The following is a 26,466-nucleotide window of genomic DNA, read 5'->3' on the forward strand; positions in this document are numbered from 1 at the left end:
GCTCACAATCTCTCCTTACAGGTTAAAAAAGTAAATGACAGACTTTCTGCTCGTCTGAGTGGCCCACATTCTCCGTGGGTTGGCCACCAGAGGGGACTTTCCACCTTCCCCTCATCTTAGCAGTTAAAAACATCATCTTCCGCCCCGGACGAAGAGGGCCACCCTGACCAACATGCCTACATCTTGGTATGACAGGACCTCAGGAAAGAGCCCCCACCGTGGGTAAAACCCTTCCTTCCTCCGCCCTCTCCTTGGTTGCCTGTTTAAACTTGTTACTAACTTAGGGGCTTGTTGCCCATTTCTGTTGCAGGATCCATATGGCTTATTAGATTCAAGGTTCATGATAAGAAAAATTATTTCCTTTAGCTGACCAAACTATGCAAGAAGCTCCCTTTGTTTGTGTCTTTAATGTTGTGGCGCCTTGTTTAATATGTAAAACTTCAATTGATTGCTTGCAACCTCAGCATACCTTTTAAAAGGAATATTTTTTCCTCTCTGGTAAAAATGTAAACATGTGCACATATATATGTATATCTCTGGTTATTAAAAATCATATCAACTTTACCAAGTAAAAACCAGATGGTAGTATATTTGAGCCAGTTAAAAGGTTACAGTTTTGTTTTTAAAATACAGCATTTTTATGTGGTAAAAAGACATAAAATAAGTATGTTTTGGACTACTAAGAGGTGACTTCAAGGGTTTTGTTGAGAGTTTTGATGTTGTCTGAGAAGTAAAAAAAAAAAAATTAATTGACTGGTAATAGTAAAAAGAGGGACAAAGAGAGTGGTCTTCAAGTAAAGGTGTCTGGCTATGCCAAAATGTGAAAAAAGATTAAAGCTTAGTTTGAGAGATATTATTATAAGTTGTAGAAGGCTCAAGAGGATGTAAATTTTATTTGTCTTGATTTATAGTACTGCAAATAACAGGTTTGACAAAAAGTAAACGTGTTTAAAATTTGACAGTATTAGATCAGTTTTGGTAAAAGTATACATAAGATTGTACTTTGCTGCAAAATGTTTTCATTAAAATGAGATTATAGGTGATACTAAAAATAAGATACAAATTCTTACATGTGCTGTGAACATCTGGGAGATTATGCAGCACAATTTTGTTACCTGTGAAAAAGCCCTTTTTGTTAAGAATATAATTTTAGTAAAATGATGGCCTGCCATGTGACACCCTTGGACAAAAAGCAGTGTGCCATCCAGATAAAGCCGGCACTCTGATCCGGAATGCCAAAACCATGTTCTCCTTTTGTGCTACCCTGACTGGACATCCAGAGGTAAGGAGGTTTCCCAGTATCGCCAGTTGTTCTCTTTGTAACTCAGTCGGCCCCACATGTTAGACAAAAATTACAAAGGTTTGAGAGGTTTAAGAAAATGCCCCTCAGCCAGTTAATAGAGATAGCACAAAAAGGTCTTTAAAAACTAAAAAAATTTAAAAAAAGATAGCCAAGATGTTAAAATTGCTCTATAAAAAAAAAAAAAAAAAAAAAAAAAAAAAAAAAAAACCTTTTAAAAACAGACGAGACTTTCTGGAGGCAATTGGATACTGTAGGCTAAATTTTACTGAAAAGCTTGCCTCTATATGACTCCCATAAGGAAAAAACTCAAAATTCACTGAACTGGACTGATAAATGTAAACAGGCCTTCCAGCAGCTCAAGCGGGCCTTGACAGAGGCCCCAGCCCTGGGACTCCCTAACGTTACCAAGCCTTTCATCTTGTTCATAGATAATCTCAGGGACATTGCCAAAAGAGTCCTCACTCAGGACATTGGCCCTTAAAAGAGGCCTATAGCCTACCTCTCCAAAAGACTTAATCCAGTAACAGGAGTATGGCCCCCTGCCTAAAAATACTAGCTACTGTGACAATGCTACTTAAGGAGACAAAGAAACTCGCTTTAGGCAAGTGATTTCTGTGGTAACCTCTCACAGTTTAGAGACTCTTATCAAAACCCCTCCTAAAAAAGGCTCTCAAATGCCAGAATTCTACTGTCAAGCCCTGCTTCTAGACCCAGAGTCAATGATATTCAAGACTTCTTCAGCTTTAAACCCAGCCACCCTTATGCCTGATGATGACCCGGAGGAACAAAGGACACCTCTCTCCATGAGTGCGCTGACATCCTCGAACTGCAACAGAACCTACAGGCTGATCTTACTGACCAGCTTTTGGGAAATGCCGACAACTGTTCGATAAAAACAGCTTCATCCAAAACGACAAACAAGTGGCCGAGGCAACAGTGACCACCAAAAAAAAGGTACTCTGGGTTAAGCGGGTAGAGCCTGGCACTTCTGCCCAAAAGGCGAAGCTTGTTGCTTTGACTAAGAGGCTAAAACTAGCCACGAAAAAGAGGGTAAAACATTTTTCTTACTGTAGATATGCCTTTGCTACTGTACATATACGTAGAGCCGTCTATCAAGAGTGAGGTTTCTTAACCTCAGTTGGGACTAAGATTAAAAATGCTCCACAGATTCTAGACTTGCTGACAGCTGTCTGACTGCCTCAATGGATTGCTATTCATTACAAGGCTCACCAGACAAGAAATGACACTGTCACCTTAGGAAACAGTTTGGCAGATCAAGCCACTTAAAAAATAACAACCACATCAGAGGGGTCAACCAAGAAAATAACTGCTCTGATACTAGTCCTCTGACCTTGTCAGAACCAGTCTACATAAAAAAAAACCTACAGTTGGCATCTCAACTTAAAATAAAGTCTCCCACCCCAAGGGGCTAATACCAGTTACCTGATATACAAGTACGGTTACTGGAGACACTAGGACAGGAGCTGTTATACCGGGCTCGCCAGACTACTCGTTTAAAAAAAACTAAACTTGTGGATTTGTCCAGAACTCAGTATTTTATTCCAAAACTCTACAAACTGACCACCCCTTCGAGCTCCAGATGCCCACAGTGCTTGTTAGTCAACTCAGCCAAGAGCTCTGCGTTGGAGACCACCCAACATCAAAAAATTGTTCCAGGAGAACATTAAAAAATAGACTTCATGGACATGGTAAAACTTAATTTACAGGGACACTGCTATCTCTTGGTATTAATAAACATTTTTACTGGCTGGGTAGAGGCTTTCCCTACTAAGTCTGAGTCAGCCTTAATGGTAGTTAAAAGGCTATCACATGAGATCATACCTTAATTTGGCCTCCCACTATCAATGGGGTCCGATAATGGCCTGGCTTTCATAGCCCGAGTCACCCAAAAGTTAGCCCAGACATTAAAGATTAATTAAAACTCCACTGTGCCTATCAGCCACAAAGCTCAGGACAAGTAAAACATATAAACCAAAGTCTCAAAGACATTTTAGCTAAGCTGTTTTCAAAAACTGACGATAATTGGATGAGCCTTCTTCCCTTTGCACTGTTAAGAGCTAGATATACCCCATATGTTTCTAAAATTTCCCCCTTTAAAGCCATGTTTGGGAGGCCCCCGCCATTGGTTCCAAGATTGTCAGAAGACAAATTAGCTAAAATTACTAATCGAGATCTTAAGTCCCTACAGACACTCCAACCTGTGTTGGCCTAGATCCACCAGCTGTTTAGACAAAAACACTTGGACCTGCCTTCAGAGACCAAGGCCTCAGGGACTCCACTCTTGGTTCGATGTCACCACCATGACTCCCTCAAATCCTGCTGAAAAGGACCTTTCACCGTGATGCTCAGTACCCCCACTGCCATCAAGGTAACAGAAAAAACTGCGCGGATTCACTACACTCATGTAAAGCCACTGGAAACAGCGGACAACGAGGGACATACTCAGTGGACTACACAACAGACTGGTAACCCTTAAAGTTAAAAATTGACTAAAACATAATTAGATTATGCTGGTTATAAACTGTTTTAGCTTGCTTGTTTTGATTTTAATAACATTGATGCCGACCTTACACGGCTGCTTTGGTCCCCCTGTAAGCAAAAAAAAAAAAAAAAACCAATTGTTAAAGATCTTTTGTTTTTAAAAAAAGGGGGTCTCTGCGCCGCACTTAAAAAAAAAATGTTGTTTTTACACTGATCATACTGAGATTGTAAAAGATACAATAAAAAAGTTAAGAAAAAAAAATCAGATCTCAAGAGCCCCCTTCAAGTAAAGCCAAAATGTTCTCTTTCCGGGAATCAATCCTGCCCTATATTCTCCCTTTATTGGGACCCCTGGCCAGATTCATTATAGTCATAACTATAGCCCCTTGCCTCATTAACCGAGTAACCCGGTTTGTGAGGGCCCAGATTTCTCAAGTAAAAGTTATGGTGCTACGTCAACAATATGATCCCTTACCCATACAGGACCTTTAAGATTAAAAGTCATCAAAAAAAAATGGGGGGGAATGTGAGAGTTGATCCCCCTGCTATAACCCCCTCCCCGAGTTATAAAAAGCAGCAAAGAATGTTTCACTCCCTAACTCCCCAGAGCGGGGAATGAAAGGGTTAACTCCCTAACTCCCCAGAGCTATCAGAGCAGAGCAGAAAGAAATGCCTAACTCCCCAGAGCTATCAGAGCAGAGAAAAAAAAAAAAAAAAAAAAAAGAAAGAATGCACCTGCAAGGTTGTTCTGTCTCAACGAGATAAGTAAGACAAGTAACTGTTCTGTTCTGGGCACATAGTGACTGAGCTAGGACCCCCAGTCTCCATGGTTACTCAACCCCAAACCCCTCCAATCAACTTCTGCCAAGTCCTATCCTGCTCAAAATTAACCAATGCAATCTGCTTCTGTAAACTCGCTTGCCTCCCGTTTGCCCCCTTAAAAACCCTACACAATTCCCCCTTGGGGCCCTCCACACTTGTTTGCCTGGGGGACCCCATGCACATGAAAATAAACTTTTTTCCCTCACCAAGAGTTGAGTCCTTGGGGTCTCTTTCCCTGCGGCGTCGGCCTTAACACACAAAGACAGAGAGGCATGTGGGCTCCCGGTAGCTGCATCTGAGGGATTAGACACCCAAGGCAATGTGATTACATGAGGAGTGGGCACAGCAAATGAGGAGGAGTCCCCGGGAGAGGAAAGCAAGGGACCAGAAGGGTGAGTTTGTTTCACAGCAGAATGCTGGGCTGTGCACACACACGGAAGAGTGTGACTAGAAGATCAGCTGTTTGCAACTACCAGGCCCAGATCACCAGGGGTATTCAAACCACTGGGTGAAATTTGGCTTTTATTTTTTATCTAAAAACAATTTGTAAATCTGATGGGGACCACCTGAAAGAATTTATCAGATTTAGTATCACCAACTGTTGTAGAAAGGGGAATGACAAACTTCTTAATCTGACACAAGCTGAGGTATATGACATCAATTATTGTTTGGGGTTTTGTTGTTTGTTTGTTTGTTTCTGTTTTTTGCTTTTTGGGTACCAAGGATCAAACTCATGACCTTGTGGTTGCCAGACAGTTGCTTTTGCTACTGAACTAATTATTGTTTTCTAATCAAAATGTCTGATGAAGCTATTCATGAGGAAATAAGCAGATATATCCAAGATTATAGAGTATTTTTGTAAGGTGGCAAACAAATTATTTTAAGCAATGAATCAATATCGTTGTAGACAATAAAAAGTTGGAAAACAAAGGCATAAAGCAGGAACCAAATGAACATGGTTACTAAATTACGCATGTGAGTCTTGATTGTAGAACAAAAAAAAAGAGAGAGGGCGCTAGAACAGCTCAGCAGCATAAGCACCGACAGGGCAAGTGCGAGTTCAATTTCTGTTACACACACAAAAAACCTTACAATGGCACACACCTATAGTACCAGCTACTCTGGAGTTCCAGGTAGCAAGACTGCAAGATCAAAGGCAGTCTGGGCAATTTAGCAAGACTTGTTTCAAAATTAAAAAAAAAAAAAAAAAAAAAAAGACTGATGACAGTGTTACAGTGCCTCCTGCTTACGGGAAAAAAAAAAAAAGAAAAAAGGAAAAAGGAACAACATCTATAAAGGACATTTTAAATTATGGTAACTTATTTTATTTTTTAGAAAAAAATATGTAATATTGAGGAATGAACTCAGGGCCCTCACACTGAGTGAGCTATATGCCAAGCTTTTTTATTTTTATTTTGAGTCTCACTAAGTTGCTAAGTTACTCAGGCTGGGCTTGACCTTGTGATTCTCCTGCTTTGGGTTCCCAAAGTGGTGAGATTACAGTTGTGCACCACCATGCCTAGCTTGGGTGATTTAAATATAGAGTGGATGTCAGTCTTCTGTTTCTGTGCAGGAACTCTAAACTCAGCAGTTTATAAAGAGAACATGCACATTGTTTCTTGATTTTGTAGATGGGTGGGGAGGGTTTGCCTGACACAGAGTCACACTGGTGACTACGATGAAAGTCCACGCCTTCAAACTCTGACTGCTACTGGATCCTCTAGCTTGCCAGCATGCAAATGGCCATTTTGGATTCTCTTCCTTCTGATCCTGAAAATGTCCACTGTAATTCTTCTGCTTCTGATCTCCTAAGTCTACATGATACATCCCTTTACATAATTATACATACATTTTATGTTGCTTCGATTCCTCTAGAAAATCCTAATTATTCATCATAGAATAAAATACTGAATTAAGTATTTAATTTGGGAGACTAATTGATAAGACAAAAATTTCAAGAAACCAAGGAACAAAAATTAATGCAACCAAAAGTTGGCTCTTGGAAAAACTCAGTCATATTAATAAGCATCTGGCTGGCTAAATAAGAGAGAACACATAAAGTATTAATATCAGAAATGGAAGTGAAGACATCACTTCAGATCTCATGGACAAAGGAGAAGGAGGTCAAGAACAGAGGGAGAAAGGGTGAGGGAGGGGATAAAGAGGGAATTGAGATGTGTTGTATACATGTACCAGCTCCCCACAAGGCATGCAGACACTGGGTACTACAAATGTACAAATAAACAAAAGTTTTTAATTAAAAACTGGTAATTGAGAAATACTGTGAACAACTCTCTGTCAACAAACTTGATAACCTATATGAAATAGACCAGTTCCTTGAAAAATATAATCTACTGTTATACTAAGATGCTAAAAATTAAAATAATTGATTAAAAGATAATTAACAAAAATAGTTACTTAAAAAGATAGTTATTAGTAATATTGTCATTCTGTACTGAGCTCATTACCCTAGTAACCAAGCACCAACCACATAGTTATAAATTAACTGACCGCGTCATTCTGCTGTTCTGTAATGCGTCATCCCCGCTACCTTAGTGACCTGTGTGCAATGTCAACTTTTGTTCCCCTTGTAAGAGACAAATGATGCTATGTCAACCATTGTTCCCTTTATGAGAGACAAATGTTCCTGGAATTGGCAGACCAAGGGCTATGAATTGGCGAACCACCCACTGTGAAATGCCTCTTACCTCAAGCAAAGGGGAACAAAGGCCCACCTTCTTTCTGTTTCTCATCAGTATGTACTTAATGATCAATGAGCTAATCATAAATGAACTATAAAAATCAGTCAAAACTCTAACTCAGTTGCACAGCTTTGCAAATTCCATCTGCACTGTGTCGCTGGGCCAGCTAAAATAAAAGCGCTTCTTTTTAAAAAGACGTCTTGCCCCTTTTGTCATCTTGGGATCTTGCTCCGTTTTTCATCAGGGGGCCCTGTTTTGTGAGTAGAGTACAACATCTACCTAACCTACATAAGAAGAAATGCATGAACTATATAGGTGTTGAGTCAATAACTCTAGGACAGAAAGAACTACATCCTGATAGATTTAGTGGCAAATTCTCCAAATATAGGAAGTGGTTGCATTTATTCCTTGGGTCCAGTATTATCCTCACACCAACAGGACAATGGTGCGATAAGGAAAGGAAACTTACAAAGAAGTATTTCTCATAAACATACAAGTAATAATCCCTCCTCCCACAAAATAACAAATACAATCCAACATTACCTAAAAGGAGTTATTTAGCACAGACAAGTAGGGTTTACCAGGTGCATAAGGCTGGTTCAGTGTTCAAAACTATTAATGCATTTATTTCTTGGCCATATCTAGAGGCCAAGAAATAATCAGAAGATCAAATCAATAAATACAAAGAAAGCATTTGACAAAATTCAATATCGATTAATGATAGAGACTCTCTGAAAATTAAGAATGTAGGGGAATTTCCCTAAAGTAATATAACAACTATTAAAAACTATAAAACCATACTCAGTGTGCGAGAGTGGGGAAGCCTTTCCACTAAGATCAGGAAAAAGGGAAGGAGGCCCTCTCTTACTTTACTTTTTAACATCCAGTGGACATCTTGTTTACTGGAGCAACACAAGAAAGGTGTCTTAGTTATTTTTTTTTAATCACCGAGACACAGTACTGGACAACATAAAGGAGGAAAGGTTTACTGGGCTCATACATTGCAGAGGGTTCATCCTCGGCTGGCTGGCTCCGAGGCAGAGCAGAAGCTGTAGCAGAGGAGCAACACAGGGAAGAAAGGGCTCACAGCACGGGGTGGGGAGCGAGGGAGGGTGAGTGAGGGAAGAAGTGGGACCCAGCGACCCCCCTCCTCTGACCGGTTTCCCCTCCCAAATCACGTTTGGCTGTAAAGGCATCCCTGGGCTAATCCACTGAGGAGTATCACACTGCAGTGAGGTGATTCCTTTCCAAGAGCCCATGACACTTTGGGGGGATAAAAATGTATAAACCATAGTCATAATCATCTTCCCCCAAAGACTCATGCCCTTAAACAAAATATATCTAGTCATCTCTAAGAGTTGCCAAGGTCCTAAAAGTTTCAGCATTGATGAGAAGTCCATATTGAAAGTTCTCTTTGAGATTTAACGCAAACTTCTAGCTCTGAGCCCCTGTAAAAATGAAAAGAAAGTTACACATTGTTAATAACAAAGACAAAGGATAAACATTTCTACCCCAAAAGGGACAAGTAGGGGAGTAGAAAGGAAGAGGACCAAAGTAAGACCTAGTTCCAGCAGGGCGAACAATGTGTCTTTTTGTGCCATGCCCAGCACCTGGAGCAATCTGGGGAAAGATGCTAATTATAAAGACTCAGGGGACCTGTCCGTACAGCACTGCTGGTGGTTGTAGTTTAGCCCTCCTGGCCTCTCTCTTGGGCTGGCTTGGCTCCCTCTGGGTGGTTTTCTTCAGATGTCCCATATTCCTGGTTTTCCAAACATTTTGGGGTCTCACTGCATTTTTGTCTTTGCCCTCACAGCTTCAGAAACTGCCTATCGGGCCTACAGTCTGTCCCCTGGGTCTTTTGAAATCTGAATGGAAGCCTCTCTGACTGCACAACTCTTACATGCACCTAAAACCAGCAGCACATAGAGAATGTCAAGGTCAGCTACCTGCTGGAGCAAAGGCCAGGCTCCCTTCTCTCTTGGTTGTGGGGTCTCTGATGCCTAGATGGCTTGCTGAGTGATAGAAAGTGGATTTCAGAGAATAAATACCCGAGGTGAAGACCATTTTGGAACATGATACACTGGGCTAATTTGAAGCTGCAGTGGTATAGGAGGGGGCTTGTTGGTTTCTCAAATTCCCCCATGGTGCTATTCTTTTGTAAGACTGCAAAGTTCTGAGCTTCTTGGAAGGCCTAACCTTTAGATTAGTTTCTGACTAATCTAAAAACTTTTAACATCATTCTGCCGGGCTATTTGTTCTTGATAGCCATAGCACCACCTCAACATTATCTCCCTTGAAATTCTTCCACCGGATTTGTCTTCTGTCCTTATTCTCAGTCGCCAGCCATATGTTAAGACATGAGTGACATGCAGATAAACTTTTTGCAAAACATTATCACACATGGCATGGAGTCCATCTACTAATGCAGTCTTTGTTCCCAACTGAAACGTCCTGGGCTTGGTCATTACTGCCTGCATTTCTGTCAGCGTTCTGATCTTCCAAACTCTGACCAGAATCTTCCAGCAAGTTCAGGTTACAGCATTCTAGGGCTGCTTCTTCAGCCAGCATCTCCAAACCTGTCCAGACTCCTCCTGAAAGCAGTTCCAAGGGCCTCTGACCATCAGGTCAGGTAGCATCATAATGATGACTCCACTTCTCTGGTACCAAAATCTGTTTTAAGTTCTTTATTTTTATTGCTGAGACACAATGTCTGACACAATTTGAAGGGTAAGAGGTTTATTTTGGCTCACACAACGCAGAGATTTTGGTCCTGAAGTCATCTGGCTTCAGGCTAGGATAGCACAGGAGAGGAGTACAGCAGAGGAAAACCAGCTCCCGGTATGGCTACAGAAGGAGAGAGTGGTCAAGAGAGAAAGGAGAACTTGGTAGTCAAACTCCTGCAACCAGGCCTCACCTCTCAAATCACAGATACCTTTGAGTTTAGCAGAGAATATTATTATTGTATATAGGAAATTCAAAGAAAAGAACAAGAAATATAAACTCTTGGAATTAATAAATGCCTAAAGCAAAGTAGAAGGCCAAAGAAAAAGTCAACCACTTTCCTATATAAAAAAATAGCAAAAATTGGAGCACTGTCTAGAATTATAAACAGAGCACAATTTACAAAAGTACTTCCAAAGTGAAATATTTGGATACAAATCAAGCAAAATACATACAATACATATGTGGAACAGTACAAAGTTCTGATGAAAGAAATTAAAGAAAAACTAAATGAATACTGGTACATCCCAGTGCATGGACAAGAACACTTAATATCAAGATTTTAGTTCTCAATCTCAACTGGATCTGTAGATTCGATGCAATTCCAGTAAAGTTCCAGGCGGTTATTTTGTGGGTATTTAAAAACTCATTGCAAAGTTTTTGAAGAGAAATCAAAGACCTAAAACAACCAACAGAATGTGAGAAAAAAAGAACAAAATTGGAGGACTAGCTCTACCCAGTTCAAGACAATGTAAAGTTACAACAAGCCAGATTCTATAGTACTGGCAAAAGAATAATCAATAGAGCAGAATAGAGAGCTCAAAACTAGTACATAGTAATTGTATGTAGTCAACTAATCTTTAGTGAAAGATGATTGACAACATGAGGGGGAAGGTGGTCTCTTCAACAAATGGTAGCTTTAATCATAATTGCATGATTATATGCAATTCAATCACATCTGAATAATAGAATGAACTTGTGATACATCCAGACCTTGGAATATTGCTCCGTACTTAGAAGAAATGTGCTTGCAAACCATGAAAGCACCTGGAGAAGACTTAAATGAATATTCCAAAGCTACAGGTGTTACTCTGGTTAAGTCTACATTCTGTGTGATTCTAATCCTTTGACATTCTAGAAAAGAGCAAACCAGTGGAGACAACGACAAAGAAAATCAGTGGCTGTCAGGATGAGGGAGGAGAAGAGGGTGAATAGACAGAGGGCAGGAATGTGAGATTCCCTGACATAGGTGTGGACAATTGTCATCCCGCAGAGTGTACAGCACAGAAGTGAGCACTGATGGCAGCTATGGACCTTGTCTGCGGTGAATCCAAAAAGAGTTGTCGTAACCACGCTTGCACCATTCTGGTGAGGACATTGATAACTGAAAGGCCATGTCTGGGGCAGCGCTGGTGAATATGGGCTATCTCTGTACCTTTCTCCTCAATTTTATTTTGAATCCAAAACTACACTAAACATTTTTTGTTTTGCTGTTTTGTGAGCAGGTGTGATACTGAAGTATGACTGAAAGCCATGTCATTAATTCATGAGCAGTAAGTATGATATTCAAATGGCCATGGTGTGTATGCTGTAAAATGACAGAATTGGCACCGGTATTCTGACTTCTGATTTTTTTTCCTGTGGTAAGTACTGAGGGAAGGGATTTAAGGTAACTATTTCCCTCCGACCAGGAAGCTTCTCCCAGCCAGATGTGAAAATCACCACTTCTGAACTCATACCCTTCTCTAGCCGTGTTTGCCTCAGACACAGTCTCTGCAATTTTACTACCCTGAAAACCAGACACTTTCTGATAGCAAGTAGGCATCACTGTGCTAGGTATTTTAAATGTATTAGCCCAGAAAACAGACCATGTTTCGGGGGAAAAAAATTCAGACTTTGGAACGAAAAATAAAATTAGAGTGTCCTTTCTAGTGCAAACCTTTGGTTTACCAGAGTGTCATAGTTAACTGCTGTGTCCACTTGAATAAGAAGTCCCACCCTATTGGCTTAGTGTTCTGGGTGTGGCTTGGTGATAACTGAAGAGGAATGAGCCACCCTTGGTGTGGGTGGCACCAACCAATAGGCTTTCAGCCAGAATGGAGTAAAAAGGGAAAGAAGAAGGAAAAATGCCATTTCTTTGAAGGAGCGCCAGTTTTCACTAGTGCCTTAGAGGTCCATCTCCTGGCTTCCAGTGCAGACCCTTCTGCTTCCTGATATGGACTCAAGGGGGTGCTACAGGGAGCTCCAGCTCTTTGTCTTTTGCCTGGACCCTTGGATTCCAGCGTGCATCCGCCCTTTGGTACTCTCCTCCCCTCCCCTGCCCTGCAGGTCATCTCTGTGAGCCTTGCTTGTAAATCCATAGCCTCTGCCTTGTATTAACTGCTTCTGAGGGAGCACTGGCTGAGCGCTTGAGTGCTGGGGTCTACACCACTCAGTGTCTTTGCATAAGTTTGTATTCTGGTACGGGGTAGAAAGCTGATAGCAATGCAAAGAATTCCTACAAGTAGAAATGAAGACCAGGCCCATCTAGAGCTGTCCTTGGTCACTGTTCAGTGGCTGATGACCACTGCAGACATCTGTAAATTTATGTCAGCATCGCTGGTCCTGATGTCAGTGTGTTCTTTCTATTATCCCTTCAGTCACATCTTACTGATTCACCTATTGACAGTGAAATGAAATGTTGGTCTACAGTTTTTTTTAAAAAGTAGTAAAATGATTAACATAGGAATGTGGAATTAGGTAAATAGTAAAATTGATTTTAAAAGCTCAAGAATTGATTCTTTAAAATAACAATAATAATAGAATAGAAAAACATGTGGTCTCAAAAAAGAACTCTGCAAAAATATTGAGGCCTGTTTAACAGAAAAATGTAATGTCTTAAAAAATATCAGTGGCCCTGTGTCAAGAGTGCAGATTCAGATGATGGACCAACAGGCTTTCTGTTGCCCATGTGTTGTTTGTTCTGAACTTCATAAGATTTATTCTAAGTTCATCTGAAAAAGTAAACAGGAATAGCCTGGAAAAATCTGAAATGAAGACCAACGAAGAGGGAGGAACCAAACAATGCTAAGACATTAAGAGAGTCTTTGTGCAAGAGCCTGGAATTCTAGCACAAAACAAAATCAGAAACTGGTTAAAGAATCCAGAGGAATCTCCATGCATTGAAATGCCTTGAGAGCTGGGGGTGTGGGTCAGTGCTGTGTCCCAGGCCCTGGCTTCCATTGCCAGGATCGCAAACCTCAAAACAGAAGCATGGAAACAGCTCAGAGCCGGATCCAAGACCCGCTGCCTGCCAGGATCCATGTGGTCCTCATGTCCCGCTGGTCCCTGGGCAGCACAGTGGGAACCAGGTCTCAGGAGACAGGTACAGTGCACCAACACAGAAATGCCAGGCCAGCTCTGCACTGCCGGGGTGGTGGCCGAGGGAGGCAGAAAGCAAGCATAAGGCAGCCCAGGCTGAGGGGAAGACCACCCTGCTGAGGGCCCCCGAGAGCCAGCCACTGTCCCTTTACCGGTCCTTAGGTGCAGGAGACCCCTGGACATCGTCACCCCACTGCATCTCCACACGGGGTTTTTAAAGCTGGGATAACAAAAGTGACCTCTACCCTTGGCTTCCTGCTCTTAAACCTGCAAACCCACAGGTAACACCTCGTGCTGCTGATGGCCAGCAGACTGATGTCACCACCCTGACTGCCCCTGCCTCCTTCTCCCAGCCCCCTGCCTTTCGGAGTGTGCATGCTCAATGCTTTAAGACAGACTTGTCTTCTGAATGAGCAAACCAAACATTTTAGACAATCCATGTCCACTCCAGAGACAATTCAGACAGGCACCCCAAGAAACAAGGCCAGAATGAGAGAGACTGTAGAGCTTCCCTTGATTGTGCTTTTGAGTTCCAGCCAATAGGCACCGCAGTCTTGCAGAAGACCTTCTGTCGCAGGGGCATGGGCGTGGCCCAGGTGTGGGCCACTTTGGCGCCAATGAATTAATTTCTCAAAGCCTTTCCAGAAAGCCGACCTGAATGATTTGTTAAGTCAAACACCTGGGTCTGCAGAGCAAAGGAAAACCACAGAACAGTGGAGAAAAACTGCATTTATTCCATTTTTAAATATAATCACAACACCTCATTTTGGGGAGAGAAATGGGTCTCATAAAGCATCACAGTCAGGTAATGATTGGGTGCTGAGAATCAAAGCAGTGACCCCCCAACGGAGAACTGTGTTCACTGAAAGGGTACAGCCCATAGGGTCAGGGCCTGGAGAAAGCCCTCTGGTGGAGGCGTCTGCTCCAGAAACCCTCTGCTTCCCCTCTGACCCATGAAACATGCAGGAAGCTATTGAGATGCATTGTGAGATTCAGTTTGATATCTTTCCTTTCTTCCTGCTCAGAAAATCTGGCTCAACCCCACATTAAGAGTCCATGGTTTTATTGCCAACGTGTAGGCATGAAATGGCTTTGAATTTCAGGTGGCAGAACCTCAGTCAGCTCCCCCAAAACTAAGGTGACACGGGGGGCAGGATCATAAGTGATTCTTCTTGTACAAATGAAGAAGAATCAGGAAAATGGCTTAGAGTGTGATGTGAGCATGTTAAACACTCCAGCTTTCCTATTTCTGCAAAATTTGTGTCTTGGTGACTTCCCTTGGCATTTCAGAGCTGAAATGAGCACCAGGCTCTTTGCCACCTTCTCTGTCACACATGTGCCTTCATCAAACATTCTGTCCCCAGGAGAAAGGGATGAGCTATAGCACCTCCAATCAAGCCCATGAGTGACAGTAGAAAGAAAGCCCCAAGCGTGTTTTCATGGAACATCCAATCACAGCGAATGATTGACGTAATGGACCTATTGGGAAAACAGTTCAGCCTCTTGATTGCAAGAAAATGTTCAAAAACAAGAGGGCAAATAGTCCCAGGTCTCTGTGACCTAAAACGTTTAATTAAGCCGAAGAATTATTAGTACTTCTTAGAGAAACCTGTGGCCAGTCAGTGCAATGATTTAGTGATGTTTCTGTCCCCGGGCCAAAGAGCAATGTGGCTTTCAGCTTAGCTTGCACCCAGTGATGTTCACTAATGTTGGTGGCTCTGGCTGTGGAATCCTTCACCTTAACTATTCCCGGGCAAGAATGCACACTTCTGCTTAAATGACCCTGAAAATGAATCTATTTTTGGATTCTTCAACTTCTAGGAAATTAAGAGATGAAGTCCAAGCAACAAAGAAATGAAAACTCGGTGTGTGAGAAGCAGATGTCACATTGAGAATTAGATTGTTAGTACAAGAAATAAAAAATAATCTTTGTTTTCTAGTATAGATTTCAAATACCTGTAGATGTTATGGCAATGGTATGGTCATTCAGACGAGAGACACAGAAGAAATATAAGAAAGAGAGAGACATAAAAAAGCACAATTTATAAATAGGCCAGACCATCAATATTAAAAGTATATTAACCCTCTACTGCCATCTGGTGGTCCTATTTGAAAGTATATTTGTGTTGACAATATCTAAAAGTAAGGCAACCAAATACCTCATGATGTGTTAATATTTCATTTTAACCAGCTAATCTAACTACATTTCCCTTGGTTATTAAAGTTTGATGACTCATTCATGGAAATGTCTCAGTTATAATCTTTCCAACAAATGGACTTGGGACGTAGGTATTCATGTATGTCACCGTTCATGCAAAACTAACAGGAAGAGACACTGGGCTTGATTCCTCAGACTGCACAAAGGCTAAGAAACATGTTCTGAATGTTAATACCCCATTTTTCATGCACCCCATTGTAGAGCCTGCATTCCGACAAGTTACTCTTGGCTCTTAAGTTTTAACATCGCCTCAGATCACTTCATGCTGGAGTCCGCAGAACTTATTTTTACTAATGTATTCCTTGAACTTCAAAGAAACAGAAGGATGTGAAGGGAATTCATCTGGCTATTCTTGTATCTTAATCATGAAGTGTTCTGTTAGCAGAGGAAGAAATGACAGGCTTTCCTTTTGTCCGTGTGAGGGCTGATGAGGATTCCTAACCATAGCTCATTAGGTTCTCAAGGTTTCTATGCTGGCTTAAGTGGATGTGAGCAATTGTGGAAATGACAGTTACAGTGTCAAACTGCAAACCATCTTGAATTTTTATGCTTTTTCATCTTTTTTCAGACTGCTTCTTTCGGTGTAAAACCTAAATGCGGATGCAAAACTTTAACCTCCAAGAAGGCCTTTGAGATTATTTTGATTTGTTCAGGAAATATTCATGAGCACCTGCTTTACAAAAGAATTTTGCTGCAGTTTAGGTCAGTGAAGGGGAACCACAAAGCTGCACAGAAATGTTCTGTGAGCTCGAGAGGCTTGTAAGGGTGAGCGGGCAAGAGATGAGTATGAAAGAGAGGATGGAGAACGGCTCAGAGTCTAGGAGCACAAGAGGAAGAGGAGTTTAAGCTGGTGGTTGGGCAGGAGGCCAGCGCTCCCGGTGAGGTCAGGATATCTCCTCTGCAGGCCTCTCTTGCACTCCAGCCCCGACAGGTCCGGCACTTACTGAACACTTGGTGGTGGGGAGCCCGGACTCAAAGCTGTCTCAGCCCTGAATTTTCAGGAGGCTGAAGGGAGGCGCTGGAAGCTTCGGACCTAAAGACTGAGCTCAGCCGTGGACCTGCCGATTCAGGGCCTCCGATGTTCCATGGGGGTGACAGGCTGAATTCAGGGGGCAGCGTGGAGCAAGGAATGCGGATCGGCGCCCTGGGAGTCATACACCGGAAAGGGGGGCCCTGTTCTCAGAGTGGCATGCTGCTTAATGAGACTAAAAATGCCAGCATCTCAACCCTTAGGTTTGAGTGCCTGCCCACACTATAAAAAAGAAGAGACAGAGCAGGAAGTCATCAATCAGGTACAAAGAGGCTTCTCCATTAACCCCTTCCCCTGCCAGAGACAGAACAGAACAGTTCTCCCCAGTCTTCAGCTGGAACTCAAACTGTGGGCGCACAGAAGCTGATTCTCCTGCTGGGGCCGGTGTCACAGATGCAAAGAAAACTGTCAGTAAAACACCGAGAGTATAAGGGCCGGGGATTTAGCTCAGTGGCATAAGCGCCTGCCTGGCAAGTGCGAGGTCACGAGTATGATCCCCAGTACCAAAAATAATAATAACAATAATAACAATAATAATCAACACTGAGAGTATCATTCAGTGCATTACTACACACCTGTGTCACTGAATCACAGAGGGGACATGGCTTTAGCTTGTGGCAGGGCACACACTTAGCATCCATGAGACCTCGGCTTCTATCCTCTGCATCAAAGAGAGAAAGAAACAAGAACCACAGGCAAGTGAGATTGCACAGAGTCCTAGAGAGCTTTCTGATACTATATACCACAATACCTGGTGTAGGTTGCTCATGAAGAAAAGGGGTACGTAGCTTACAGTCCTGGGGGTTCAGGTGATAGGCAGCACAGCTCAGATTCTAGGGTGAAGGGTGCAGCTTAGCTACATCCCCTCATGGCAGACGGTGAAAGGCACTGGAGGAAGTGTATCCAAGTGGGTGGCTCAGGCCAGGACACCAGGAGAGCCGGCGGGGCCATGCTCCATCCACTATGGCAGTGCTCCCTGGAGGGCTACTGCACTGAGTCCTCAAGAAAGCCTCACATCCATGACCTGAGGACCACCAGGCCCCACCAACTAAAGGGTCCCCCCTCTCGTCAATTCCCCCTGGGGCCCAACCTTCCAACACTAGCTTTGCAGGAGATTCAATTAAGCTATGACCAAACCAAAGCAGATAAGGACCTTAATGCAAAAAGAATTTTTTTCATTTGTGTGTGACACATTATTAGGTTCTTAAAACCCAACATGAATAAAGCAACTTTTCACAAGAATTTGCAATAATTTTAACTGTCACATGCATTTGAAGACACCATGATATCCAAGTCACTTGAGAGGCAAGCGAAGCTGAAGAAGACTTTCTGGGGGAGAATTATGTGACCTTAGTGTCACAACATCAAAACCTTGCAAGTGAAAGGCAGGTTTACAAATTCTTTACTCATGTAAAGTAGAAATGCACTAGAAACCATGTTTACAAAAGAGAAAAAGAAATGAACACAGTCCGGGTCTCAGCAAGATGTGTTAGGGTCTTCAGACACCATGCTCTGCTACAGCTCATGTCCTCTGCCCAGAAACTATCCTTGCCTTCCTGCGAGTGACCCACTGCACTAGGTCTCACTGGGAGGTCTCCCACTTGGAACTTGAGAGGCTTTTGTCTGTTTACCTCAAATCTGGTCAACAGAGCTGTGTGTACAGATTTTATTACTGGAGAAAAATGAATCTTTAGCTTCTGAAGTGCAAACAGACCTGGCCACCAACTTGTTGGGAGTGATTTAGTAATTGAAAGGTAGGCGTCCTGGGTCAGAAAAACATTGTAATGCCTAGTCATTACTTTTTTGGTTAAAAGAACTCTATTTAAATAGATTGCTTTTAAGCATTTCACTTGACTTCCTAAATAATCTTCCTAAATAACCTGGGATGGCAGGTGTGCAGCCCAGCCTTCTGGTCAGTGCTCCTTTCTCCTCCATCTGTGCTGTGCTGCTCGCCACCACAAGAAGCCGTCGCTTGGTCATTTTGATCTGTCACCCCACTGATTACATAAATATGCATTCATAGAAAATACACATTACTGTGTATAAAACCACATTGCTGACACTGCTTCTCGTGGCCTCCAAATCAGCTCTAATGCTACTGCGCAGATCGGGTTTAGCACACATAAATTAGTACACAGGAGTGTGGCAGCTCAAGGCAAATGCCACACTGCGAGTCCTAAGGCTTCCTGGGCGCTTCCTTCCTTAGAGCAGGGAGTTCTCACCCTGGGTGCCACCCAAACCTGGACCCCACGGGTACTGGGTGTAGTACCGACTCTGCGCACAAGGTGGCGGGCGCCTCGCAATACGAGGAGGTTTCAGGTCCCGAGAGACAAAGCTCAGATGGAAACATTGGAATAAGGAAAGAATCTGGTCCCACCGGCCAAGGAAAACGGAGACTTAAGAGAACTGGGCGTTGACCACCTTAACAGTCTACTAGCAAAATGCTAGTCTGCTAGCTTTGAAAAAACCGGTTTAAGCCAGTGTACTCTAGCAGTAGAGCTATTTTTTTTTTTTTTTTTTTTTTTTTTTTTTTTTTTTTTTTATTTAAGAGGAAAAAGAGAAAAACACAAAACAAACCAAAGCGGTGTAAGGGTACACGTAATACAGAACTACAAAAAAACAAAACAAAACAAAAAAAAACAAAACAAACAAACAAAAAAAAACATAACAGTAAGAAATCACCTGTTAGTATATTACATATTATCATCTTGAAAATAGTTCCTCAAATCACAGTATCAAAGAATACAAGGTGGACATTCAAACAGGTAGACTGCAAACAGCTGTGTTCAATGATCCAAAAACATTGATACAGTCAGCTATTTAACACCCCTAAACACACTTGCTGTTATATCCGTTAGAGCTCTTTTTCTTTTTTTTTTTTTTTCCCTCTCTTTTTTACAACAAAATTCACGCACTTTGGATTTCATTACTCCTTAGTGCTTATTACTTTTTTTTTGGGGGGGGGGGGGAGAATACAGTCAAATATGGCAAAACAAAGCTGTCAGTCAATACCAAGGATAGACATAGCACATGATGTAGAACAGAGTACAAGTTTATCAACAATGGTTATCAACGTTGTCCCTTGATTCCTTAAAAAGAATTGTCTATGTCATTAGATATTATAAAGTTGGACAAAACAGTAGAGAACAAGACCAATAAAACTTAGGCATTGTAAACATTACAGGACTTCCAAAGAAGACAATAGTCAAACCAGAATGGGTATCTTAGTGAATCTTATTGTCTTCAAAGTAGTTGCCTATGTCTTCAAACTTGATACTACCATATAGAATGGAACAGAGTCTAATCAGTCAAAACAAGATCGTGGGAGTACTACAGGACTTCAAAACAAGTTAATAGGAAATCAAAAAGAGTTACTATTTATATATCCTAATTTTTTGAATTTTTTCTTTAATTAAGACAAACATAAGAAATGACTAAATAATTTTTTTAAAACAATAAGGGGGAGATTGAGATAAAGCAGGACATAACAATATAACAATAGAGGTCACAGCATGACTGTTTCAACAACCTAGTACTTCACCACCATATAACCTGACTTAATAGTAGTTACCAAAGTGTCTTTTTCCTTGATATATTTGGATAAAACTTCATATACTCTAGCTTCAAATATTTTCAAATCAAGAAGCCCAGAATAAAGCCTTTCTAATTAATGAGTGAAAACTTTATAAGGCTCCAAGGCCACCTAATGGGGAATCATGATTACCACATATTTTTATATATTTGAATCATTACTTACATTAGGGAAACTATTCGGTATTCACACATGTGAGATTGATTTATTTCACTTATGAGTATGGTCTCAAGCTGCGCCCATTTATTGATAAATATCTCAATGTGATCCTTCTTTATAGCTGAATAATACTCCATTGTATAGAAATACCACAATTTTTTATCCATTCCTCAGTTGATGGACACTTGGGTTGTTTCCAAGATCTGGCGATTACAAATTGTGCTGCTATAAACATAGGTGCACATATATCACTGTGGTATGATGCTTTCAGTTCTGCTGGGAATATGCCTAGAAGTGGAATAGCTGGAATAAATGGGATTTCCAGTCCCAACTTTTTGAGAAATCTCCAGACAGATCTCCACAAAGGCTGTACCAGTCTACACTCCCACCAGCAGTGCAGGAGAGTTCCTTTTTCCCCACAGCCTCTCCAGCATTTGTTGTCGGTTTTCTTGATCCTGGCCATTCTTTCAGGAGTGAGATGGTATCTCAGTGTGGTTTTAATTTGCATTTCTCTAATGATCAATGATGATGAGCATTTTTTCATGTATTTATTTGCCATTTGCATTTCTTCATCTGAGAATTGCGTATTCATCCAGCCCTAAACTGGCAATCTGCACAAAAAGAATACTTAAAAATCTACCCAATGTAAAATTTCAAAATGTATTTTAAAAACAACTTCTGTATCATGTCAATGGATTTCATAGGTTATCAGGATATTTCAATGACAAGATGATCATAAAAAGTTACAATCAATATTTATTTACATTAGTAATTTCATAATTAGATAGGCACTCCGGTGTCCTATTTCCTTATGGAAGAACACAGTATAGTGGGGTGGGGGTGATAAGGGGAGCACTCTCCCACAAGGTGTTTTCCAATCTGTAGACATTTTCCCTCTTCAGATAGCTTTAATAATAATAATAGTAATAATAATAATAATAATAATAATTGATAGCTTTACAGTGTTTGTCAAGGAGGAGCCATTCATGAACACATCTGTAGATTTCAGTTGATTCAGACTGCAGCAGTGACACCCCAACTCACCATGGAGAAAGGTGACACAGAGCTGTCAGGACCCAATGTGGCCACATGGTTAAAATGAAGCCGAGGGGGCCCAGACCGCAAAGGCTGCCACTTGGCTTCAGAGTCCATGAGCAGACCCAGGAGGGAGTTGGCCTCTCTTGCTTGTACAGCACAGTAAGCCACTGTCAGGAGGACAGAATTTGAATCTGAAGGTGAATTTCGTTAGATCCAGAGTTTGGAAACCCTGGTAGTAAACAATGCATTAGCAGTTCTGTTTCCTTTAAGAAATAAAGCCAGGATGTCTGTCATTTTCCTTCGCCTACGGGAAACTGCCAGTTAAAATAGGCACAGAACCGGAAAATCTTTAGTTAAACCATTTTAGATAAAAGCAGAAAAACACCATACCTTCAGCTGAGTGTTGATCCCTTTAAATTATCCTTTACCAGCCAGAACCTGGTGACAGTAACATTTCCCACAAATCTGAAAAGCACACACAGGGGTGGGGATGGAGTAACATGGCTGTGTGTGCCTGCGTATGCACACATTCTCAATGGTGCACTGTTTTTCCTCTAAATTTAATCTGAAGATAATCAAAAAGCATTTGGAGCTCCGAGGGATGATGCAGATTTGTGCAAAATTAATTTGAAGTGAAAATGGGTCTTATTTTAAACAATGAGCAGCCTTTTAACAGGTAGGCACCGAGCTTGATATTTGCTTTCTCTTGCAAAGAATCCAAGTAACTCTGAAATTTAATTCCATAAGGGAATTAAATTCTCCCCAGAGGTATTTATCTCTGGTTCCTCAAGCTCAATAAGCTAGAAATGTGAGTGTATTAGTACGTGAACTCCACTTTGCTCTCTAGATTATGCAACACCAGGTATTCATAGTGGAGAACACAGAGCAAGACCGAACAACACAACTTCAGCTCAGAGGTGGCCCTACAGCAGCACGGGTATCACAGTCACCCGCTAGCGTCCTGCCTGCCTTAACAGTCCGGCAGAAGTTTTAAAACTCTCTGACACCTAGTTTTGGTTTATTCTCACAGTTTAGTTTATTCTCACAGTTCTTTCCCCACTCAGGCAGGGATCCCTCTGGTGCCTGCGAGGGATCTGCCCAGTTCAGGTTCCTTTGTCCGGTAGAGGTCAGGTGTGCACGGGCCATGCTGCTACCTGCTGGTCACACTTTAGAGAATGCCGTGCACAAAGCTCCAGACAAGATGATGCAGAATGCAAGAACCAGTAGGAGGTAGTTTCGCAGACCCTGAATAACGACAATGTAATAACAGTAATGATAGCAACAACAATGACAATAATCATAATGATGCTGCTTCAATGCAAAACCTGAATCAAGTGCACAAGAAGCAGATTCATTCAAGACTACAGGATTACCATCCTGGGCTTGGTAATTCACAGCTGTACTGGCCATCTGCTCTAGTTGCCTGGGGTGCTTTGGGGTACACCTTCTTCGTAATTATCCAGATGCCCTTCGATGCCTACCAGTCCTCCTGATGCACCCCCTTGGTGAATGCAGGTGAACACTTCCGATTGTGATCATGAACCCCAGGAGGTGCCAGGAGTCGTGGAATCACACCAGTGGGCTGGCACCAGAGGGCTAGTCATAAGCCAGTTTCCAAGGTTGTTTAAATAAGCTGTTAGGAAGGTGGGTGGCTCAGCCTTTATCTACAACTGCCAACCTGTTGCCCAGGGAACTGAGGACCTGGGTAGGTTCCTAGGGGAAGGAATTTTACATACGAAACTGTTGTAAGAAAAACAATGATGCTTCCCAGGAAAGAATGAAGGGTGGTGTGGCTGGGGCAATGAGAGACAAGGGGAACAAGATGAGGTTGGACACACACAGACTTGGTCACCCAAGCCTGTAATCCCAGCTACCCTGGAGGCTGAGGCAGGAGGATCTGGAGTTCAAGACCCCATCTGAAGGGGAGGTTGGGCTGGAGATGTAGCCCGAGGTACAGTGCCTTAGATTTAAGTTTAATACCAAACAAACAAAAAAGGGGAGTGCCCCGAGGAGTGGGCCTGATTGTGCTTTGGGGTTCTATTTATCCAAGCCACAAGGGAGACATGAACAGGATGGGAACCTGCCTGTGCAGGAAGATCAGGATTGCACTCTGTGAAGCCTGCCCTTCTCTGCTGGGTAGTAACAGATCAGAGAGGCCCAGAAGGGAAACATGGGCAGCAAAGATAATGCGACTGTCCTAGTCCAGAGGGACACAGGTCAAGTACAAGTGGAGAGGGTGAGCCGCACTGTCTCAGCTGTCTTAGGGGCTGAGAATCCCTGAGTGTGGTGTCTGGGGCAGCCCAGCCCATCCTTGTAATAGCAAAGAAATATTGTCCTGTGTTAAACGGGAATATCTGCCATCCTGTGGGAGCTGTCCCAGGGGTACGACTAAATCAATTTTCTCTCACATGAGATATTCTCCAACACTGAAAAATAATCACCTTCTTCCCCCAAAGGCATCTCTGTTCCTGGTCAATACTTCAGCTCCTATGGTTGTTTTTCATTGGAAGTTTCCAAGCGGCCCCCACCAAGTCCCTGCCAGATGGTTTATGTCCCCATTCAGGACAGAAAGGCCTGTGGACTTTACGGCAAGGCTGAGCATCCCACAGTAAACCAGGACTGAGCTCTCCACAGTAGTAGAGGGGTCGTCAGGGGTTGTAGGAGGGGCTTCTAGTAGTCAAATTATATGCTATTTTAGAAATGCTTTTACTGGCAAGTGTGAGGTCATGAGTTCAATCCCCAGTACCAAAAGAAAAATTTTAAAAAGGAAAAATAGCAATGATTTGATTATAAGTCACATAGAATGACTCAGCTCTGGAGGAAGGGAAATGAGAGGGAGGTGACACGGGCAGCCAGGCCCATGCAGCCTGCTCTGCCTTAGAAGGATGAGCTCTTCCCCAGCCCAGTCCCAGCCTTGGCCCACATCTTGGGGGAAACTCAGAAGAGGCTGCAAGAAGGGAAGGTCATATCTCTGGGGAAGAGTGGCCTGGGTCTTAAATGTAGGGTCCTGAGCTCTGTCAGGGTGCATCCTGGGGCTGGCAGGGAGGCCCGGGAACCAGGGCAGCAGGCACTGGAGCTCAGCTTCCTGCAACCAAACCTGGCAACCTGGAGGCCTGAGGAGACGGGTGCACCCCAACAAAGACACATGTGATAGGGAGATTTTCTGTCTTTCTGACCTTGCACCCAGGTCTGCTAAGGACACCCCACAGGGAGGCTGTCCTTGGATGGGCCAGGCAGCTGGCTCCAGTGGGGGCCAGGGGCACCTCTCCAGGTGTGCAGTGGTCTCAGGCAAGGGGAAGCCTCGCTTCTGCGGGATGCCTTCGAGATTCTCCAGCTCCCGTTCCCTGTAAACATGGCAGTGAGTTTGCTCGGCTTGCAGCCCGGATGGAGCAGAAACAATCACAGCCAGGATGGCAGGACATGCAAACTTCTGGGCAATTTGTTTTTTCACTTACAGCTCTCCTTAAGATGAACTCCAATTAACACACAACAGAAAATACCGAGAACTCGGTGTACTCCAGCTTCCAATTTGGGCTAGAGTGCATTGGTTTGCTTTGATCACTGTGAGCGTCACTGCTGCTAGACATCTGTCTAAGCACAAGGCCTACGATGCAGCTGGCTGCGTGCAGAACAGCTGACACACACATACACACTCATACACTCACACACATTCATATACACACACTCATACACACACACATATACACACACACTCACACAGTGCAGTGAGGCTTGGGTTTCCTAACCTCCTCTTAGTTTTTAACCTTCAACCCTAACCTAGATCCTAGTACTAGTGTGGAATATGCACTCTAACGAATATTTTTTTTTTCCAAAAGATGAATATACTCAGATGATTTCCAAATGTCCTTTGTTAATTAGAAAGAGAATTAGAAATGGGTGCAATTACATAAATAAAAGGGGGACGGTTATAGTCACCCTACAGCCTAGTTATGTGAGTACTTTATCAAACTTTTTATTGTCTATGTAGATAGAAGATTAACATTTTCAGTAAGTGAAAAAAATCATTCTTGTTTTAAGAATTTGTCAAACTGCCTGGTGTCCTAAGAGAAACACTGATTAGATTTTTTCAGCAGTAATAGTTTTTCTTTGACAATGGTGAATATTAAGCCTTTGAAAGAGACAGTGGCATCCTAGCCAAAAACAATTTTAAATGTAGATTTCTCAAACAGTTTCTAAGTAATGGGTAATCTCATGATTTAACCCAAGAGTAACTACTGAACTGTAAGTTACAGAAAAGGTTCATGTTGTTGGTGTTCCTGTAGACACACTGACAGAAGTGTTTTGGGAAAGATCATCTGTAAGTAACTGGTCAATGTACCTCTCCGAAACTAATTTCCCCAAAATAACAAACACCAGATAGAGAAGAACATCCAAAGTGCAAACACCTCACAGGTGACCTTACAGCTACAGCAAGTCACACGGTGCTCAAACTAAAGGTGAGCCCAGCTCGGGATCAGGGCTGGCAGCTGCGGATTAAACATGTGAAATCTGTAAATATACAGATAGGGTTTTTTGTTACTTTCTCAGATGTGTGTAAACTTTGCTACTCTTAGTGTGGTTTTCCTTTTTGACTGGTTATTGATCATACATCAGAAAGTTATAGATTTTTTATTTCAAACTTGAGCAAGTGATTTATTGGGTTTTTAAGATTTTCAGCTTATTCTCTTCAAATTTCAAAAAAGTTCATTTGAACTACACGGCATTATTTTTCATTTGCTTCCCAATAGCTAAAACTGAATACTATTTGAAGATCAGCTAAGATAAATTTATTGTATGGTTCCCAGGGATTCCCAATGTCAGATCTTCTTAGAAGTAAGAATTACTTGCTATGATGCTGCATATTTAAACAGCCAATATTACCTAGGAAGCCCAAAATATGGTCTTTGATTTATATTCTCTTTAATAAAAACTACTACAAATGTTACTGACATATAAACTTCAACTGAAGAATTTTTCTGCAGCTACCAAGAAATGGGAAAGTTCTCAAATGTTTCTAAC

The 26,466-nt window shown here is 42.2% G+C and overlaps 1 protein-coding gene across 1 annotated transcript in view; it reads right to left on the reverse strand.

Moving 5' to 3' along the window:
- Positions 1–21,147: 21,147 nt before the first annotated feature.
- Tmem144 (transmembrane protein 144) overlaps positions 21,148–26,466 on the reverse strand; it is a 32,830-nt gene continuing 27,511 nt past the window's right edge. The window contains exon 12 of the mRNA XM_003476980.5: positions 21,148–22,692. Within this exon, the coding sequence (XP_003477028.1) occupies positions 22,609–22,692 (84 nt within the window). The 3' untranslated portion in view covers positions 21,148–22,608. The remainder of the gene's footprint in view (positions 22,693–26,466) is intronic.

Source organism: Cavia porcellus, unplaced genomic scaffold, assembly GCF_034190915.1.
Source record: "Cavia porcellus strain 051 isolate PalLab524CR breed Dunkin Hartley unplaced genomic scaffold, mCavPor4.1 scaffold_14, whole genome shotgun sequence".
NCBI classification, from domain to species: domain Eukaryota; kingdom Metazoa; phylum Chordata; class Mammalia; order Rodentia; family Caviidae; genus Cavia; species Cavia porcellus.